Consider the following 21,658-nt stretch of genomic DNA (forward strand, 5'->3'; position numbering starts at 1 on the left):
TGGATTATAAATAAAATGGTCAAGATTTTTATAATGAACCAATCCCTGTTGGTTAACTCAATAACATTTTAAAATTTATTTTGATAAATCTAATCCGTTTTTATTCAGGAAGCCAATTATTCAATAGTTTAGGTAGAATCAATAATTCGGATCAAGTTTGAACCCGCTTAAAATAATTAGGGCCGAATTTAATTATATTAATTTTTTTTAAGAAGATAAAATATTTTAAGTTGAATCTGAATAAGTCCAATTCGAATTAAACTCGATTCGAATAAGTTCGACAGTTAAAATTTTCGATTCTATATACATATAAAGTTAATAATTTTGGATGGGCTAGCGTGAAATTAATTAAAAAAATTTAAGATTAAATTTAGTTATATAATTTTTTTAAAAAATAAAATATTTTAAATTTAATTTAAATAAATTCAATTTAAATTGAGTCTGATTAAATAAACTTGATGCGCCCAAATTACGCCTTTCACACCTAAAGTTTTGGGACCGGAATAGGCTTATCTAAGTAACCAAATATGTCCCACCAATAGGCGAGATCATCAAAGTCGAGGACTTGGAGAACAGAAACGAACATTCGATCTCGAGGGTGTGAGAGAGGAAGTGTAGAAGTGAAAAGCAAAATCAGGGAAGATGGGAGGAGGAATGGAAGCCCACAAGAACAGGTTCATAGAGGATTGGAGCACTGCTAGAGAGAATCTCGAGCACAACTTCCGATGGACTCGCCGCAACTTGGCCCTCGTTGGTATCTTCGGAATCGCTATTCCCGTCCTTGTCTACAAGGGAATTGTTAGAGAATTTGTATGTCCCTCAATCTTTCTCTGTCATTTTCTCTTATTTTTCATTTGAATGATTTCTTTTGTTTTATGATTTGATGGCCATTTGCTTCTGCTTTGGGATAGATCCATCGATGCCCTAAGATAGTCATGTTCACGTGTGATAGTTCTGTGAAAGAATATTTGTAGCAGCCTATGGTTAAAGATGCCCCCTTTTCTCTTGTATGCGAATTTTTCACTTATGAAGTAACTTTCTGGGAAAAGACATTGGTAGAAATGTGGGATGCATGGATATTTGAGGCTGCTTTGAGGGAACTTAAGGATTTTTGTCTGGAAAGGTCTGGAGTAGCATGGATGATGTGGCAGGACATAGTGGGTAGGGTTGCTGGACTTATAAGCAATGGGTTAACTTCCCACTGTTTCTATCTTGAAAAGAATTGCGTGTTGGGAGTGATAAGAATGCGGATACATGATAGAATATAGATGATGCCCTAAACTGGTTGTGCCTGTATTATTACAGAATTCACTAATCTGCACTTAATTTCCTCACCTGGTCCTGAGGACTTGGAGCTTTTATTGTAGATTTAGCTGGTTTTGGGTTTGGATCTTGGAATCTTGGTCTTGATATGGGCATTTGGAGGTGTTGATGAGGTGGGTGGAACGTGTAGTCTTGAGCCTTGAGTCTTGTAACGAGAGGTAGAGAAAGATCAAAGAAAACACTTAATAAAGTTGTTGAATGAGACATTTTGATTAACAACATACTCAAAGTCTTGGTTGTTGATAGGGTACAATGATGTTTAGCTATCCATGTAGTTGGCCTCACTTAGTGAGATAAGGCTTGTCGTCGTTTGCTAATCTTGATATGGGCATTTGGAACTACTCTCTTTCCCCCTCCTCATGCCACGTCATTGCATTATTAAATTTGAGCATCTAGTTTACAAGTTCCTACTTTGTGTGAGGATTTGAATGAGAATCTTATATCTTTCCTGTTAGATTGTGAACTACTTGGATTTTGATTGGTACAACAGAAGTTTTTTAGTTGTTGAAATGGTGAATAAGCTCAGCTGAGCACTTGCAACTGTCTTGTCTATGCAGTTTGGAAGTATGAGTGCTTTATCTTAATTAATGGTTTTATTGCAATATCTAGACTTCACTGGGTTGTCATGAAATGGATGGCTACCAGCAGTCTACAGACACTACTATTAAATACAAAATAGATAAATTTCAACATCACATATGATTTCTTTAAAGGATCCTTGCCTATATACTGGATTTTTCTGGTTGAAAATGATGTGAGTTTTACATCCTGCATAAACTTCATCCTTGGTTATACCTATGCTGCTAAATAAGATTTGAGCTTTATTTGGCTCTCTTTTGGTTGATCTTTGTTGGGACATTGATACTCCTTAGTTTCTATATGGTAGGATATATTTCTCAAAATTTTCGTTAATGCTGTTTCCTATATACTATGTGCAAGAAAGTTTGTTCCTTGTGTCTTACAATCATTTTGTTGCGTTTACAGCATATGCAAGACGAAGATGCAGGTCGACCATACAGGAAGTTCCTGTGAGAATTTGACAAATGCTTTGCAATAATTGTGGGACTTACGAAAATTAGACCTTAAATGAAACCACAAGCGTGTGCGTTTTCTTCCCGGACTAAGTGTTTTTCTATTTTATCTCTTGGGGTAAAAACCGAAGATCTTGTGGACTTGATTACATTGCAGGTTACGTGATTTCTATTTTGGTAGAAAAGAATCACCGTGTCATCTTTTTGTTCTGTGTTGTTTCACTCATCATGACAACAGCTTCACCACACCAATAAACAGTCGTAGCTTTACTCTTCATATGAATCCAGCAGAGGCTCTTTCTTGTTTTTTGTTCATTTTTTTTTTTTTAATGAACAAAGGGAGAATTACAGATGCTAAGGATAAACCATAAGGTAAAAAGGGCCAACGATTAGAAACATTTTGCACATTAAATTGATCAGCAATTAACAAGGTGATGTCGAAAAAAATGAGGTCTGTTCATATTTTGGGTGTCTTGAGCAAACCATTTTACATACTTTTCCAAACACATGGTTATAGATGACTGATCTAATAATTATGTTCTTCATCTCATTGAGGGCGTTTCTTTGTAAATGTTGGCACAGATATTTTGTGGAGACAAGTGTCAATGCATCAACTGGATTAGCACATAGCATAATTTTTTGTATTATAGCTCACAACAATGTCGAAGTGGCGCAGAGAGAAACAAATTAGGATCGAAGGATTGACACTTGTTTCCACGAAACATTTGAGCCAAGACTCATGAAGAAGCACTCAATGAGATAAAAAGTAAAAACTTAAGCCAATCTATCTCCATCAGCTCAGCCATTCCAGAAGAGACTTGAGGTTCATTTATTGCTGTTCGGTGTCTATCGCGATATTACAATAACTAGAGCACAATTTGGCAGACTAACATACATTGCCATGACAATAAACCGTTGGCGAATTCAATGCTCTGCTCATATAATGGAAATCCAAAGGAGTGGAATTTTAGGTTGGAATATACGCGCAACGTGCTTAAACATCAGGATTTGAATGGGACTTGCCACTTTCAGATATGTTTCCAATGTGGTTTGTTATTGTTGTTGGGGTTAAGGATCATTTTTTATTTTGAACCATACACAAAAGGTTACAAATGACTCTAGATTCAATTATAGGTCAATTTAGCATTATATTTTTTTAAATGACCCTAGACTCAATTATAGGTCAATTTAGCATTATATTTTTTTAATATTTTTTATTATAAAATATTTGAGTTAAGGGTGTTCATTGACTCTTCGAATAGAATTGGGAGGCAAAAATGACTCTTAACCTAAAAAAATATTAAAGAAATAGTAGGTTCTAATGATGGATATTGATAAAAAGAATCTTTAAAGTTGACAGATATAATTTAATTTAGAGTCATTTGTGATTTTTTGTGTATAGTTTAGAAACAAAAATAATCTTTAACCTTTGTTATTACTCTCTCCTAATGATATTATAAGACATCTTTTAGAAAAGATTGATAGTCATTAATTGATAAGTTATTAGGTATTTTTAATATACTTCTATTTCAACTCATTAACTATAAAAGATTGCAGTTAAATATAAGAAAAATTAGAAGTTTATTTTATTTCTAAATAAAGTTAATAACTTAATCATCTCTCCTTAATTAGGGTAAAGTGATTAAAGGTACCTTATCATAAGTACAAGATGAAGTATTTGCTTGAGTGCTATGCTGAATGTCCTATATTTGACGTGTCTTGTTCTTCAATCATTGGAAATCATGGTGTAGAATAAATTTGGTAGGGTTACAACTTCCATCTATCTTAATCATATAGCACATTGAAACATGTTATGGAATGAGATCACATAACCAACCACCTGCAATGAAATCTATGGTCTCTATATTTTCACGAGCGTCTGATGAAATATGAATATTCTGCCTTCCCTCTTGGATTCACATGTATGCAATAGATATTCGGTGCTTCTCATGTTGTTTTGATTATTAATTCCCTTCTACCCACCGATTCTACAAATCACCATATATGTCATTTATCATGGGTTGGGTAGGTGTCATCATCATGAATATTATGATATTCCTTTATTGCAATTCTTCTTCTAATTTTATTTATAAATTACTTTCAGCATATTTTGTTAGAATCAAAAATCTCAACCTTTATTTTTAATAAATTTTTTTAAATTTCATTATTGATATTTTTATTTAAAACATGTAATAAAGACAAAAATATAAAAGAATATTAAAAATTGACAATTTTTTTATGAATAGAACCAAAATTTTCTCTCTACTGTATAGTATGTAATTATTTTAGTCTTTTACCCCATCTAAAGCGGACAAAATGCTTCTGTACTTTGGTGGGCGAGCGGCACCGTTAACTATATTTGGTTTCATACAATTACTCGAGCCACTTTAGTGTTATGCTTGAACGTTTCTTTTATTTTTTTTAAAAAAAAATTAATCACTTGATTAATATAATTTTGACTCCAATATAATTCAGTTCTTAATTTTTAATTTGATGTAATTCAGTTATTATAGTTTTAGTTATTTAAAATATTTGGCTCTAAGCTTTAAAAAAATAATTTGTGATTTTTTAAATATAAAGACAAATATTTTAAATAATTAAAATTATAGGGATTGAATTATTAGTTGTTGCTATTATCATTCTTCCTCTTATTTATTATGACTCTCCCATCTAATATTATAAGACATTTTTAACTAAATACACCCCCAATAAATTAGTTAATAGTTAATTTTCTTTAAAATTACACATTCTTTCTATGTTTATCCTATTTAATAAAGTGTCTCAATTAAAAAATATTGTTAATTATATCCCTAATTAAGGATATTTTTTGAAAAAAAGCTCATTTAATTGCACCTTGAAAAAATCCAAAATACTTTATATTTTTTAATATTTTACCTTAAGAAATGTCTTATGTTATTCTTTAACACCTTACTTTAAAATAACATCTCATAATCTAGATTAAATGAGATAATCTTGGTTGTTGTTTTTGTTGTATTATTATTAATTTTAATAAAAAAATTGGGGTCACCACTCCTGTGTTCGTACATGTAGTTAAATTTACACTTTGAAATCTATACAAATTTCATGCTCAGGAAGGAACCAAAACCAAGCATCAATAGTGTGCATTGGGCTGTATCGAAGATTCAACCTTTTATATGTTCGTTTCCCAATTTGTCAACTAATATGGTCCAGAATCCCACACCACAATCCACATGATAAATGGGAAAAGCAAGCTCGTTTTGCAGATCTCTTCCGAATATTATTCAATAAGATGTGGTACTTCCAACACCAGTGGGAACGGACAAGCGAGAGACACAAACAGACAGACATTTGTCGGTGGGTCATGCATGGCCACACAGGTCCAGAAAAAACTGGGTGGTTAGAGAGAGAAAGAATGTAAAGATATTGCGATGTTGTGGTACAGCCTTGCCCTGCCTTTCCCTCCTCGCTTGATCTACGTTCAGTCCAACTACATTTCACACCGCCACCATGTCGGTGGCATCATTTTTTTTCTATTTCACTTCCCGCCCTTTTGGTTTTTGGGGCTCTTTATGAAGTGGGAAATAGATTCAGCCTTTCTGTAATCAACTTTGTTCACCAATCACCACCCCAGTTCATTACTATCGAAGGCCATTTCATGTGATTCTAGTTTTGCTAGTGAAGCTGCCGGTTGTTGATTTGCATTTACTTTAGCTTTCCTGTTTTATTTTTCTTCTGTAATCTGTTGACTGTTTTAAATGCTCCGTGTTTTCTCCCCCTTCATCGGACCACATTTTTGTCACCTAGGGGCTAAGAGGGCTTTGTTATTTGTTGTCTTTGATTTTTGAACTTTTCATTTTCATCTCCTGGACATTGTCATCCTCCGAAAGAATCAAGCTTGCCCTTCACTGGCATTGCTTCCCTCCTCTTTCTTGGGAACATTCCCTTCAAATCCAAGTTTAAAATTCTGGGGAAGCTCCTTTTCGTTTCGGCATTGTCTTCTATTTTGGTTTCTGTAGACCTGAGCTGTAAGAACAATGTGCAAAACAAGTAAGAGTTCATTAGTCATGAAGCTATGGTGGGTGTTTGGGTTTGTAGGATTGGTGATTATCAAAGTGGTCGAAGGTTTCGACAATGCCAATGTGACAGACATGGATTCTGTCAAGAGAATGGGTTTCAATAACCGGCCCTTGATGGTCGGTATTACTCTTATTAATGGAGCTGCTGCCAAAGGCGCTGGTATTTCTTCTTCCTATCTAACCGCTTTCTCTGCATTTATTTCCCATTGCAAATGAGCTTTCCTTTTGTTTTGCTTTGTTCCTTTTTTTCTTTTGTTATTTTTTTTTACCAGAATGTGTTTTTGGCTCTCTTTTTTTAAATCTTTTGCACAGATACTGTTAAATCTGCTTGTTCTTGTTGAGGGGGGCACATGGCCATCAATCGTTATTTTGTTCTTATGGTAGCTTTATTCATAGCATATTGTTAGCTTCACCTATGAGATTGAGCATGGAACAGCTAATTCAAGCCATGGTGCCTACGCCATCATCATATAAACATTAAGAACTATGAAGATTTAACCATTGATGAGCAACGAAGTCCCTATTATTACCAGTAACAAAGCTATAAGTATTTTTTTTGGAAAACATAACTTTGGGTCCCTACACTTTGCTTGAATTTTGTTATAAATCTCTGTATTTTTTTTTTCGATGTTTAAGATTTCTACACTTTTTTTTTAGCGTTTTAAGTCTCTATAACACCACTCATAGAAGGGCTTAGAACATGGAATAAAAAGCGTAGAGACTTGGGCCACAAAAAAAAAAAATGCAGGAATATGTAACAAAACTCGAGCAAAGTGCAAAGATTTAAAGTTATGTTTCTCCTTTTTTTTTTCCTTGTTTGGGTTTACTTTAACTGAGACTCAGAGACTGACACATCTAAACTAATTTTTCAAAAATTATGGTTTTAATTTAATTGAGATCTTGTGTTCGATATATCAACTTTCAAAATTTTAAAAGCACTATGCAGGTCACTGCTTTGAAATAAATTGAACTTTATCAGATAATTACCCACTATCATATACTATAGCATGACTTGCATTCTCCATGTTCAGTCTGCCTGGATGGATCTTTACCTGCTTACCATCTTCACCGTGGTTATGGTTCTGGATCAAATAGTTGGCTTATACAATTGGAGGTGTGTGTTTTTCTGTTCAATTTGTTGCCATATCCTCTTTTTTAATTTTATAATAGAGTTGGTGAGTGATCATGCCTTGATCAGCTGACATGTTTAAGCTAATGCATTCTTAATTGACACTTAAGTAAGCAAGCTCAACTTGTTATGCAAGTAGTTTTTTTGGTGCATGCTTCCAGAAATCAAAAGTAGTTAATGAACTAGCTTTTCTTCATTACTTCAGAAGGATGTCTTCTTCGCCATGCACCTTAGCTGCTTATATTAACTTTGTCAATTGAGGTATGATTTGTTTGGTCAGGATCTCATATTGTTAAGATAGGTACTTTGTGTGGATTATTCCATAAAAAAAAAACCATATTTGCCCTCGGCAAGAGAGTAAGAGGGAGAGATAAGATATGTGTTTATGAGAATGTAATTCATGTACAGCACTCTATCTGTGGTCTTGAATTCATGGTGTCTCAAATAATTAACTTGCTGATAGAATGAAATGAATGGGGATACTTTTTATACTGAAATCAAATCACAGGTAATACTAGTTGCTTTTCAGAATCAAGTTGTATAATTCCCGTGATAGTAAATTAAAGCGTTATACATGATGGTGGCCTTTGTTAGGTTGCAGTTGGAGCGAGAAATTCCAACAGTTTCATCCCCGAAGAATAAGTTATTAGAAATCAGTTTGATTCATTGCATAAAATGTGATTATGGGAGTGCTTTGCCTGCTTGGCATCTGTTCCAAATTCATACTAACTTTATGGCATTTCTCTATATTTTTTGTGTCCACTTAGAAAGGAATTATAACAAGCATCCTATTTAGTAGGGCCAATAGTTAATACACATTTATTTGTAGGCTGAATAATGCAGGGAAAAGGTTGCCCAAGAAAAACCCAGGGGGGGGGGTCAGGATATAGTCGTTGGGCATGAAACTTCTGGTTTTCCTTATTGTTAGCTTGTTCCACCTTAATTGATAACTTCACCAAGGCTTTTCATGGCAGGGAGGAGGCTGGTGTGGAAATATCAAAACTTGTGAGTACAGTAAGAGAACTCGCCATGGTTCATCCAATTTCATGGAAAAGAAGATTCCGTTTGTTGGAATTTTGAGCAACAATGCTAAAGAAAACCCTGGTCATAACACAAACTCAGGATCACTAGGTTTTCCATTATACAAATACTGTTCTATTTTCACTGGAAATCAACTTCATCGTTCTTCTTGATGAATATGTTTGCAGATTTTTTCAACTGGAACAGAGTAAAAATTCGTTACTGTGATGGTTCATCCTTTAGCGGGGACAGTCAAAATAAGGCAAGTGGCAAAACTAGTTGATTTTCAATATTATCTTTTTCCCATGAGACATGCATTGTTACAAGCATGATTTGTAATTATCTTCTAGTTGAATACTGTTTCCGTGCTTGCATAAGTTTTACCAAGCTGCCATTTGTAGGAGCTAGAGTTTTTCCTTCTAATTTTGTTCTGTTCTACAATTTTTATAAGTTTATAGTTATGGTCATTTTAGTATCTACTCTTAAGGCATGGCATTCTTTATTCTTTATTTGCCATAATTTTGCATCTTGTTTTCCCAGTTTACTTGTTAAGTTGGTTTTATGTTTTTTTTTGAATTATATTTATAGAAAGCGAAAATTGAATGGTCAAGTCAAGACAAGTGACTCAAGGGTTTAGTCTCACAGTATTGTCTGTGATGGATCATGATAGTTGAGAATGTAGTTGAATTATTACTAATCCCATCTTTGTTCCATAGGCTGCAAATTTGTACTTCAGAGGACAGCGCATATGGGCAGCTGCTATGCAGGATTTAATGTCAAAGGGCATGCGCTATTCTAAACAGGTTTATCTGACAGTTTCAGCAAGATAAAAGATAATTAGCTACTTGACTTCTGTTTGATTTCATTGATTTGTTCAATTAGGCTCTTCTATCCGGATGTTCTGCTGGAGGTTTAGCATCTATACTTCATTGTGATGAATTTAGGGGACTGTTTCCTGCAACTTCAAGAGTCAAGTGCTTAAGTGATGCTGGGATTGTTCCTTGACAGGTAAATATCATTACATGGACTTTCAATTCTAAACCTTAATTCAATGGATATGCTCATAGGTCATGGTGTTTATTTGTGGGCAAGCCAATAACAAATGATTTTCTTGGGTTGCAGTGTTGATGTATCTGGCAGTCGCACTTTGAGGAGGACATTCAGAGATGTGGTCGCCTTACATGTATTTTTTCTTTATACTTTCTTGTTGATGTCGTTCTGTTTCTAATTTCATGACAGATTAAGTGAAATGAACAACCAATGAAGAGTAGAAAACCAAGATCTTGTATTTACTATTATACTCACTGAAGATCAGAGAAGAGACTGTTTCAACTTGTTTGACTAGTGAGTTAACAGTGAGCAATTATATTAGGATTTTAAGTCACATCATATCAGCTGACCGTTGAGTCAGCAACTTCAATCACCCTGCTCCCTTGTTTTTCTCGTCTCCCAAGGAAAAAGAAATATTAAGGGCTTGTTTGGTTGTCAGGAAGAAATGATGTGGAGTGGAATAGGTTGATAATTATAAAATAGACTAAAATAAGGTTATGGATTGATAGAAATGAGAACGATAGAGAGAGGAGAGCCATGGAGCGATAGAAAGGTGAGAATGGAGATAGATGACCTTATTCATGCCAATCCCTATTCCCATCTCTCTATCCCTTCATGGCTCCCCTCTTTATTATTCCTACCTCTCTATCAATCCATGACCTTATTTTAATCCATTGCATTCTCTATCAACATATTTCTTTCCAACAACCAGACACTAAGTGTTATAGCCAGATGAGAATTTTGACCTCAATTTCACGAAGCAGAAATTTATGTCATTTTCATCGTTGGATGCTTCAGTGGGGTCATCTGATTGCTTGAATATTGTTAGCAAGACGGTAAACCTAGATATACTGAAAATAGAAATTGGTCTGTATCTTTCATGGCAGGGAGCGGCAAGGAGCCTTCCAAGGAGTTGTACCAGTCACTTCAATCCAACTTTGGTAACTATTGTTTTTGGTCTTTCAATATTACTGCCTCCGGGTCTATTTATAAAACCCAAGTTATAATTAAAAGTTTAACTATAGCTTGTTTCTGATAAATAGGCTTCGAGGTAGTATTAGATCACTAGCATAACATTATCATATGTCTTGTCACTGAGGATATATCTTGTGAAAATGGGCATAACATTTACATCAAATGCTGTGCTGTCATTTTTCAACTGCAGAAGCTCAAGCTGTGTGAGAAAATATTTGTATTGTTCTATTATGTGATTGTGAATTTATCATTTGAGAGCTAGGGATTTTAATAGAGAAATTTTAGTAATTAGAGTTTTGAACAAAGTTCTGGACCTATGCTTTTTTTTTTTTTTTGAATAAGGACCTACGCTTTGTAAGCCCATACTTAGTATCCTTGTAGAATTTGGAAACTTAATATCATCAGAATTTCTTATTTTCGTTTCTTATAGAAGGCGTCAAGTTAGTTCTTCTCATTGACCCTTTACTATTAACTAGACCATGATAGATTGTATGTTGTTTAATTGTTGTCTAACCATAGCACATGTTTTTGTTTTTTTGCTATTAATTAAAAATTGTAGGTGGAAATTACTATGAAAAGTTATTAACATCGAAATTTAAAGGAGAATAAAGTGGTATTTGAGCATATAGAAAAGTGTACATTACTGACGGATTGTACATGACTCAATATCTCCACACGTGACAATTTAAAAGGAAAAATGGAATTAATGTTAAATTTCCTTTTTGTTGACATTTTTTATTTGTTATTTTTTATTAGTGCTTCTTCCCTCAGTATTTAATTTCGAGTGTCAGGACACCACTATTTATTCTCAACACAGCTTATGATACTTGGCAGGTAAAGCCCTACAACCCTGTCTCTTTTGATTGAATATTTATGAGAAATACCATAGTAGTCTTTATAAAACTTCACAAGTTACTCTAGTCTTCCTTAAAGAAACAGCACATTGGTGATGTTGAAAGATTCTATGAAATTTATTCAAAAGCCAATTCCTTTACATGGAAGAATCTCATAATTTTGTGGACACGTGGCCTTATCAGCCATTACCTCATCTTGTTGAGTGTGGATATTAAGGATGAATTAGGAACATGTAATCTTCATCTTGTTGACTGATGTAATTCCTTTCACTTTTATCAGATTCAAGCCAGCCTAGCGCCACCATCGGTGGATCGTCGTTGGAATTGGGCTGAGTGCAGAAAAAATTATGCACGTTGCAGTGCATCACAGATTCATTATCTTCAAGGTGGTTAAGTTGAACTTTTAAGAATACTTATATCTTGAATCTGTCTGTGTTTTAACAAGCAGTAGTTTCAAGTTCTTAGCCGTTCTCTTTATATTTCAGTTATTATCTTCAATGTTGTTAAACCTTGTACAATGCAGGATTCCGAAATCAAATGCTTAATGCTGTAAGGGGATTTTCGAGGTCTCGCAAAAATGGCTTGTTCATAAACTCATGTTTCGCGCATTGTCAGACCGAAAGACAGGATACGTGGTTTGCTTACAATTCTCCCCATATTGGAAACAGAGTATGTGCATTCTAAATTATTTGTTATGATTTATGAATAATCAACACTCACTACAATACTCTCTGTGGTCCTATACATAACTCATAAGTCACCTTCTAAAAGAAATTGATGATTCTTTTTATCAATCACTTTACATAAAAAAATCGATCATTAATTACTTTCTTTTAATTTTACCTTTTTCACAATTTTATGTGAGTAGAGTAAAATGTTACATGAGAGAGAAATTGTTTTTAAAGATGATGCATTTAATCAGGGTAGATTGAGAAATTTCTTCCTTTTTCATAATAATTTAAGTTAGATGTACTTTTCTCTCAATGTACCACTATATGCATTCCAATTTGTATATGCAAAGAATTGGGATTAGATGACATTTCTTCTGAATAAACAAATCCTAAATTGCTTCAATTCAATTATGTTGCTACAAATATTTAAAGGGTTAAGGGTAATTTTTGTCCTTGAATTGTACACGAAAGGTCACAAATGTCCTTAAATTCAATTATAAGTCAATTCTATCTTTGAACTTTAAAGATTTCTTCTGTCATTACCCTGATATTAAAAATACTTAATACCGTTAGTCATTAGTGCGTCCCACTCTCTTTTTAAATATTTTTTATTAGATTAAGAGTTATTTTTCCTCTTTGACTTTTATTTGAAGGGTTTTTTTTTGTAGTTCAACTCACATTTTATAATGAAAAAAAAAATATAATGTGGGGCTTACTAACAGTCAACTAATGGTGAGAAAATAGTAGAGTGACGAGTAAGGGAATATGTAAAGTTAAGGGATATAATTGATCTATAATTAAGTTTAGGGATATTTATGACCTTTCGTGTATAACTAGAGAAAAAATAATCCTTAAGCCATTTAAATCACATATCTATAGCATGCCATGTTTATATTTCTATTTAATTTTCTGATATTTGCTTTATGGGCTTAAAGAGCTTATTTCTTTCTCTAAAACACATGCAGGGGATTGCAGAGTCTGTTGGAAATTGGTTTTTTGACAGAGTTGGAATACAGGCTATTGGTTGTGCCTACCCTTGTGACAAAAGCTGTCATAATTTGGTCTTCGAGTGAAAAATAAAACTTCCTAAAATATCATTCTTTAAGAATTTAGTTCTAATCTTCTTTTACATTGCCGATATATCATCGGAATGTTTAAAGTTAGGACCTTGCTAGGAGAAGCAAGCGTGTTATAAAACCAGATCACAGCCATAGAACCATTCGTAATACTCATTCATTCATGTGAACTGTTGGTTGCTTATATTAATTATTGTAAGCATTTAAATCGGAATTTCTGTCTCTGAAACTTCATTGTTCAATGATATGTTTGATTTGGACAACGTTAAATAATGTCTTTGTTTTCTTCCTTTTTTGGGCTTTCCTCATAATCAAAGTTGTCTTGCTTATTTATGTTAAGCTTTTTTTTAAAAAAAAAATTCAATTTCTTTATGCAAAGTTCTTTTAGTTGTAATTTTCATTTGCAATCACCCCTACACAGAAATTTTGAACCCACATTATATTTTGCTCTCCTTTGCCCTGCAATGTTAGATTTTCTTCTGGATTGAAATCAAAAAGTTAAAGCACAGCATGAAATCCTAAGAATGAAAAGCTGATGATACCTGTTCAGGTGGCGAGCGTCAGACAATCGAGAACATTCATGGTCAATACAAAGCTACAATCATAGATGTGGATATGTCTAAGAGAGCCTTTATAGTTTATATCTCCTTTATTCTTACATTTATGTTGTGTGTGTGTGTGTGTGTGTGTGTTATTATTTTTTTTTTTTTGGGGTGTTGGGACAACAAAGTTACATGTAGTGTAGAGTTAATGTTTCATAATTACATTAGCTTCTCTAAAATGTACACTGCATATCCATAAGCAAATGAAGGGAAGGGAAATCGACCAGCAATCAATAGTGAATAGATGGTTGCACTCAGGTGCCTCGATTATTGTCCCGTGTGCCGCAACAGGGAGGATGGGTGTTCGAACCTGGAATGGAATGCGATGATTGTGTGTCTTCCGTTATGAAGAAGTGTAAATATAAGTGGGTAGGTGGATGTTACTTGTAATTGTTCAATAAGTGGTACGCGGATGTTATTTGTAATTGTTCCTTCCACGCCCCCCCCCCCCCAAAAAAAAGCTGCTTTCGTCTTCATGTATAATTCTCCTATTTCTCAGTTTTAGATTTTAGCTTTAATTTTTCCCTCCATTTTTTTAATCAACCAAAGTTTAGATAAGTTAAATTCTTAAAGCTCATGAGGATCATAGCATATCTTAAGGTTTCAAAAGCATTCATAAAAATACTTACAAGTCACATACCAATAAGAGCTTCAAATCAATAACATGATTTGATATCAACACTTGCAATTTTGTAAATTATGAATTAAATTCTTATCAATTAAACTAACATTTGTTAGTTTTTTCCCTCCATTTTATTGCTAAGAAAAATTAATCGTGACTAAAACATTTGTATGACTAGAATTCCGATAAAAGTAACATAATTAAAACCAAAAATGTAATGTGATGTGATGTGATGGGAAATTTATGAAATTTTAAGGTATATAAAATATTATCCAAATGTGGTATCCTATGTTTTTCCTAGATAAGCAAGCTATAACAATGGAAAGAGAGTACATTTTCATTGTCTCCAATAACAACTATAATCATTTCATTACTCAACGATATCTATTTTATTCTTCTAGTTCTTAAAAATAGAAAAGTAAACTAATTCTCATCCTCAATAATTTTTTATTCTATTTTCCATTACATTCCTCTGTCTATTTGGTGCTCTAAACAAAACTGTTGTTCAGACCAAATCTGTTATTAGTGGACTATACAAATGCTGAAATGCACGTTACTTGTCACATAATATATGGGATATAATGCAAGATTTAAAACTTGTTTAGGCGCCTCAATCTACTGAGCAGTACCAAATTCTCCATCACAAGATTTTCTCTGCGACACCTCATTTTTGCTACACTAAACTGATATGTAACGAGTAAATAAAGAACAAATAGTTTAGTTAGTTGGGGGTTAATTAGTTAGGTTCTGTTAGAATAAAGGGATGGAGGAGCCTATAAGGGATCTTAAGTGTAGTCAGATATTAAGCAAAATTGAAAATAAGGAAACATAGTTCAGTTCTCCCTTTTCTCTGTTTTCCTTTCTCTCTCATCTCTTATCTCTTCCTCTCTCTCTCCTGTTTTCTCTTGTTTCTTCCTCTTTCCTTCTGTTTCACTCCCCTATTTCTCTCTCTTCTTTCAACCATATCATAAACCCTAAACATTCTATAAATTCTATAAGAAGCTACACTATAAGCCTTAAACATAACTAATTCTCTTAGACTCCAAGCAATCATTCCCCTTTCCCACAAACATTTCTCTGCACATTTTCTTAGGCCTTGTGCGACTATGTTTCCATTTTTTAATATTTCTCAACATATTCAATAGAGTTTTAAAGCTAGAAAGATGAATATAATCTTTGAAAAACTTTCAAGTTATTATATTTCACGTGCACCGTACAAGAAAAAAAAAGACGTTCTTTCCCAAATATAACAACACTCGTTCTCATGCTCAGCTCATTTATTTTCTCATCAATGTCTGAACAGTGATCCATTCTGCACAACAACAAAAAATGACTGTCATCCCAACGCTCTTAATGAGACATCTCAGCTAAGTCTAAGAAGCCCTGGAACATGGAATGGAGAAATAAAAAAACTGCCTCTTTGAGATATGCCAAATACTCAAACTGCAGAAACCTTTTCTCCTTGTTTTGGATGTTACGCCCAGCACCCTTGGATTTAGTTATCATCAATGATTCCTAGAATGTTTGCTATCAGGTTTTCCAATAATAACATAACATGAGAAGCGAATTTTTTTAGCGATCCAACTATGTGATACCAAGTTGGAGAAAAAAATATCTACTTGTCATGTTTTTGAACAAGAACTGATAGCAAAATACCTAAAAACTGTACCTAACTTTTGGCATTCAAAATTTGTGAAGCTTCCTCTGGGATTGTAGATGTGGACGGCTGGTTTTGGTTGGCATGGAACGTTTCTAGCTGACGTGCAGCAGAAATTTTTTCTGCTTCAACTTGATCGAGCAAAGCCTGTTGCTCCATTGCTTTTAACATGTCCTCTGAAGTTTTCTCTTTCCCTTCTAGCTGCATTTTCATTATAATCTCAGCTTCCTCGTCAATTGGTTTGAAGTATTCTTCAACTGCTGCTTCCTGTATGGAAGTTAAAAACAAATTTGAGTTCCTCAAACCAAAGAATTATAGAGGAAAGATTAATGAAATGCAAACAAACATAGTTGACAATTTTTCATACAAAAGAAAATGTCTCATTCAAGACAATCATGATGGAATGGGAGTGATGCGGTATTTGGAAAAGAAGGATCAAACTGTATTTCAAATGGAAAGTGTAGGTCCTGTAATACAAGAGGGCCAAAATGTAGGCCCAACATAAGAAGTTCTGGAATGCACATAATATGATCTTTTTTAAAAATAAAAATTCTTTTCAGGTTTATACAGTGCCTGTCAAATTGGTAAGCAACAGACAAGGATCATATTTAAACTTCTTAGTTCAGTTTCCATAATTTAAAATGCTAAGAGATTTAGCTCACTGTCTCTTCCAACTTCTTGTTTAAAGCCTGCATCTCTTCAACCATACGGCGAACCTCAGACAAAATAATCTGCTCAGGTACTTTGTTCAAAGCTGCCTTCCTCTCATGTGCCTTTCACAATCAAATACCATACACACCAGAGTGGAAGTAAATATACCAAATATCAGAAAGAAATTGAGGGCACGTAGCTCACAGCAGATCAAATTTTGGTGCAAAAAGAATGAAGGTTAAAATCATTTTAGTCTCTGGTAATAAGGAGCTTAGCAACAATGGAAAATATAAATATTTTAAATTCAAATCTTTATTATGTTGTTTTCCCTATATTATAGGATTCTGATATTTCTATTTTGGAAAAGTATGCTGTTGCTACATCACAGTTTGCTCCTTATTCAGGTAACTAATAAACATGAACATTCCTATTAATAACAGGTAGCATTTAAAAAGTACAAATGACCCAGCACCTCATTTTTAGTACATTTGAAATAATTTGAGCCTAGGATTTCCGGAGGCTAACACACTTAACAGAACTAATAGCCTTGTTTTCTACATAAAAAATCTTCACAGATTTTTCTTAAATGGTGAATGCATGCAAAAGTTGTGACAAATTAAAAATTACTGTATTCTCTTGATTGAATCGGGATTCCATCCCTGCTGCTTTCTATGAACAGGGCTGCATCACGCTTTCTCACACTTCACATTAAGGTGGGGTCTCACTTGATTTTTAAAATGTGAGGTTCACTTCTCTCCCTTGCACAGAACCACAACTCCATTTGAATAAAGTCCCAGTTCATCCTAGCTCCTAAAAGGAAACCGTTACTGATTCAAGGATATGATTGCTGCTGTTAAGATAAGAGATGACGTCAGACCTGTTTAAGATGATTCTCCAGCTGCAACCTGAAAGATCGTATTCTTCGCTCCTCATATCCAGAAAGCACCCGTACATAAAATAGCGCTTTTCTTCCAAACTCTAACAACTTATTCATGTTAACCAATGATCACCAACTAAATTTATTATCTTTTTCCTGCAAGAATAAAATTTTCCACCTCAGAGATGCCACAATCAAAGTTTGATCAAAACTAATTCACATGAAATCTTTGAACGAATGCATTTACAAAGCCTTACATGGCTGGCCCATGGAATCAAACACAGATAAACTATCACCATGTGAAAGAGACAAACAAGTTACAGGAAAGAGTGCTAAATTCCAGGTTTTTTATTTCATTTCTGATTGTCTAATATAAATTGTTTAATATATGTACCCTTTCAATCCATCTCTCAGCTCTCCCTGCTGATATAAAAAACACTATTTACTATTAAGACAATCCAGTAAGAAAATTAAGTTTGATCAATCGTCATATGACATAGGATAATTTTTTTTTTTTTAGGCGTACATTTCTTTTGGGCGGAAGCCAAAAAAAAAAAATGGCAAACGAGCAACTGAGTGGAAAGTTGCCAGGAGAAGACTCTGAAGGTAAATGTATGTCAACATAATTAGGAATCAGTGCCGGAAACGGATGTAGCTACTTACAATATGAAGCACAATGCTGGGATACTTAACATTAAAAGGTACTGTTCTCCAAGGATCATTTCAAGATGGCCGAATTACAATTTCTCAAATTCAAAGGAGTCGTTGAATTTCCCTTTACTCTAAAATGGTGAGCCAAAAAAAAAAAGGTCACTCCAATGTTAAAGCATCCGTTTCACTCCATGATTCGAAGGAATCCTTCCGACACAAACAGACCAGGAGTTCAAAGAAGGCATAGACAAATGATCGTTAGGTAGCCTTACCAGTGCCGAATGGAGCAGCAAGTCCGGCTAAGTGAACCACAGACGATCGACGGCGGTAGTGGATGGCGTCTGGGTATGAGAGATTCAATGATCTCCGAGCTATGCGTGGGGCGAATCGGGCGATGAAGCTCACGATTCCGCTAAGGCTGAGATCAGACTCAAATAATAAATCCTAAAATAAGGGGAAAATAGAGACGCCGTCGTTTCTCCCTCAACAATTACCAATGCAAAAGAAGAGTACATGAATTCATATATAGATAGGATTATACAGACAAATGACATAACATATTATGGATATAATAATGAAATATTTTTCTGCCAAATCTTAGACAGAAAGATATTCTTTTACGGGAAAATTCGCCAAAAATCCTTCACCAGCAAATTTATTGCTCTAAGTTTAAGGTACATTGAATTTGTTTAGGGACTTGGGTCCGTTAGAAGAATAAAAATTGATAATTAGACAATTAAAATGTCCATATTTAATCAATTAAAAATGTACATTTTTCATAATGTCCTCAAAAAAATTGAATATATATTCGAATATCCATAACCATTACCAAAAATTTTTTTGTTGGACTATCAAGTTAGGTTTTCATGAAAATTGAAGATATATTCAAACATGTATAATCAATATTATGAAAAAAAATGTTCTCCCATCATATACAACATGTTTTTGCATTTGCACAGTCCTTTCATACATGCAAGGAAGCTAGCGTTAGATGTAAAATACTTTCATGATGTTGCATATTTCATTGGGTACAATAAATCTTTCAGAAAATGTAATTTTTTTTCCATCACATACAAATATCTTTCATAGGTGCACATTTTCTTTATCTATATGCAAGGTCCTTCTATGATACACAATATTCTCCTCTTAGATGCAAAGCATTGTTGCAAGGCAGCATATGTTCTCAAATGCAATACATCTTCCACGATATGTAAATATCTTTTGTCATATTCAAATATTCATAGTTGATGCATATTTTTTCCATACAAAAATTTAATGTTCCCAAATATTGACAATCGAAGAATCATGATCCTTTAAGGTTCCAAAATAGTGACATCCACAAACTTTGGTCTTTTTTTTTTTAATTTCATTAAGGACATTTAACTTAAAACCATACAAAGGTGAGTGGTAATAAAACAGTTTATAACTATTTAAATACAGAGTTTTGGATTTGAATTTATGTAAATAAAAAAATCAAACATGTTCTAGAGGATAATACATCGAATAAACTGGGTAATGCTAGAATATAAGCAAAAAAATATTGGATCTATTATAGTCGTATAAAAAATAAATACCAAAAAATTTATGAACAAAAAAAATTTCATATATTCTTTATATGGCTGTCCGTCAAGCACAGAAAATTCAAACAAAAAAGGAAATGACACAAATGCAACTTTAATCCTTTAATTTTATGTAAATTTTTAGTCTGATCCATTGATTTTATAAAATATTTGTTATTCTTTCATCTCTAGTCTCAAATGATAATCTTTTGTATTAATCATCGTTATTTTAAAGAATTAAGTTTAATATGTTAATATTTTCAAAATGTTTTGTTAACATTTAAAAATTCAATATTTTATTTTTTTGTTGATAAAATTAATAGTGTTAGGGATTAATGATGGAAAAGACACTTTATGAAATTAAAAGATTAAAATAAAATATTGTTTAAAATTAAATAACTAACTTTTTTCTTTTTTTTTAAGAAGAAATTTAGGTGGTTTTGGTATTCGAGACTCGCTATGACTAACCTTTGTTTGTTGTTGATGATTAATTCTTTTTTTTATTGAACATTGACTTAATCTAGTTTAAGACAAGGTCGAATACTAAATGTGAGTGCCTTTCTCTCAATGGGGATTAGAACTTTGATCCCCCACAATGTGAGGGATTGGCTCCTTCCACTAAACCTATCCTTCGCTGGTTATTGGTGACTAGTTATTTATTTATTTTTTTGATAATATCAATTTTAGATGAGTTAGGTTTTGAGACTCACCAAGTTAGAGTATGCCTCTGAACTCAAAAAATGCTTACAGAGATATTAATAACATCACCCACAATAGAGTTCTCAAGTTGATAGCGGAATTTAATTTCATGATCTTATAAATTATAGGTTGAATTTTTATCAACTGGATCAATCTTTGTTGGTTATTGGTGACCAATTCTAAATATATAGTTTTGTCAAAAGAAAGCTAATTATTAATCTAGCCCAACTTGATCTGTTGATGACTTTCGGCAACCTATAGTCTCTTTGCCCTTGTTTATAATAAAACTAGGAGGCACTTATTTGACCATAGCAGGGAGAGCTACAATCATCAAATTAGTTATGTCAGCAATGTCAAGCTATTATATACAAATTATGCTTCTCCCTTAAAAACTCTTGAATAATCATCAAATTAGTTATGTTGGCAATGCCAAGCTATTATATACAAACTATGCTTCTCCCTTAAAAACTCTTGAATGGAATTGAGAAGCAATGTAGAAGTTTTCTCTAGGGAAACATTGATGATTAGAACAAACTTCACCTTGTCTCCTGGGCTAAAATCACACAAGACAAATCAAAAAGGGGTCTAGGTGTAAAGGATCTTCAAAAGCAAAATCAAGCTTATGTAAGCTGGAATCTTCTCACCTGACCATCCAAACTCTAGGTCCAAGTGGTAAGGAGTAAATATAATTGTGGGGAGTAGGTTGTTCCTAAGGTGAAACACAAGCAAAATTTGTCACTTATTTGGAGAAGTTTAGTTAAAGTTTAGGTTCATTTTAAGGGAGGAGTGATAGCTCGAACCATTGTTGATGCCAATAATTTTTTTTCTGGATTGATAGATGGCTCAATGATCATACAAGAGTCATTGACAAGATGCCCATACCAATGAGGGGTATTAATATGAAAGATGAAATTGCTGATTTCATCCTTTCTTCAGGAGCTTGGAACTGCTCTAAACTAAAGGAATTGCTGCCACTTGATGTGGTGGACACCATTATTCACACTTTTCCTAGCAGTAAGAAAGAGAGGGGGTTACTTTTATTTGGAAACGCTCACAGGATAGGAATTTTAGTGTCACATCTGCCCATCTTTCTTTTTTTTGTAGGTCCAAGTAGTGGGTCCAATTTCAAGTGGTGATTAATATGGAGACTCAA

The 21,658-nt window shown here is 33.6% G+C and overlaps 2 protein-coding genes and 1 pseudogene across 6 annotated transcripts; 2 read left to right on the forward strand and 1 right to left on the reverse strand.

The window, feature by feature from the left end:
* Positions 1 to 523: 523 nt before the first annotated feature.
* LOC129289485 (uncharacterized) lies at positions 524 to 2,631 on the forward strand. Its single transcript, XM_054926254.1, has 2 exons — positions 524 to 810; positions 2,308 to 2,631. Exons 1-2 carry the CDS (start codon positions 643 to 645, stop codon positions 2,353 to 2,355), a joined length of 216 nt encoding a protein of 71 aa, XP_054782229.1. The 5' UTR covers positions 524 to 642; the 3' UTR covers positions 2,356 to 2,631.
* Positions 2,632 to 5,512: 2,881 nt separating this feature from the next.
* Positions 5,513 to 13,361, forward strand: LOC129287470 (pectin acetylesterase 10-like; annotated as a pseudogene).
* A 493-nt stretch (positions 13,362 to 13,854) lies between these two features.
* Positions 13,855 to 18,714, reverse strand: LOC129287690 (uncharacterized). 5 transcript variants are annotated; one of them, XM_054923912.1, is made up of 5 exons: positions 18,520 to 18,714; positions 17,597 to 17,752; positions 16,731 to 16,841; positions 16,081 to 16,335; positions 13,855 to 14,099 (listed from the first exon to the last, which is right to left on the reverse strand). In XM_054923912.1, the coding sequence occupies exons 2-4, from the start codon at positions 17,711 to 17,713 to the stop codon at positions 16,081 to 16,083; spliced, it is 483 nt and encodes a 160-aa protein (XP_054779887.1). In that variant the 5' UTR covers positions 17,714 to 17,752; positions 18,520 to 18,714; the 3' UTR covers positions 13,855 to 14,099. The 5 variants fall into 5 exon arrangements, with proteins under 5 accessions (XP_054779887.1, XP_054779885.1, XP_054779890.1 ...); XM_054923910.1 differs by lacking the exon at positions 13,855 to 14,099 and adding an exon at positions 15,645 to 15,723; XM_054923915.1 differs by lacking the exons at positions 13,855 to 14,099; positions 18,520 to 18,714 and adding an exon at positions 17,347 to 17,529 and having other exon boundaries at positions 15,645 to 16,335; positions 17,597 to 17,725.
* Between the last annotated feature and the right edge of the window lie 2,944 nt (positions 18,715 to 21,658).

This window comes from Prosopis cineraria, unplaced genomic scaffold (genome assembly GCF_029017545.1).
Source record: "Prosopis cineraria cultivar Desert tree isolate PC_DT_omini unplaced genomic scaffold, ASM2901754v1 PC12, whole genome shotgun sequence".
Taxonomy (NCBI): Eukaryota; Viridiplantae; Streptophyta; class Magnoliopsida; order Fabales; family Fabaceae; genus Prosopis; species Prosopis cineraria.

Bases quoted from the DNA above. Each gene is read 5' to 3' on its own strand.
- LOC129289485 (XM_054926254.1), top strand. From the start codon at position 643: ATGGGAGGAGGAATGGAAGCCCACAAGAACAGGTTCATAGAGGATTGG. The intron at 811-2,307 runs GTATGTCCCTCA...TTGCGTTTACAG, and splicing joins AGGGAATTGTTAGAGAATTT to CATATGCAAGACGAAGATGC.
- LOC129287690 (XM_054923912.1), bottom strand. From the start codon at position 17,713: ATGAATAAGTTGTTAGAGTTTGGAAGAAAAGCGCTATTTTATGTACGG. The intron at 16,842-17,596 runs GTCTGACGTCAT...TGATTGTGAAAG, and splicing joins TGGAGAATCATCTTAAACAG to GCACATGAGAGGAAGGCAGC. The intron at 16,336-16,730 runs GTGAGCTAAATC...ACTTCCATACAG, and splicing joins ACAAGAAGTTGGAAGAGACA to GAAGCAGCAGTTGAAGAATA.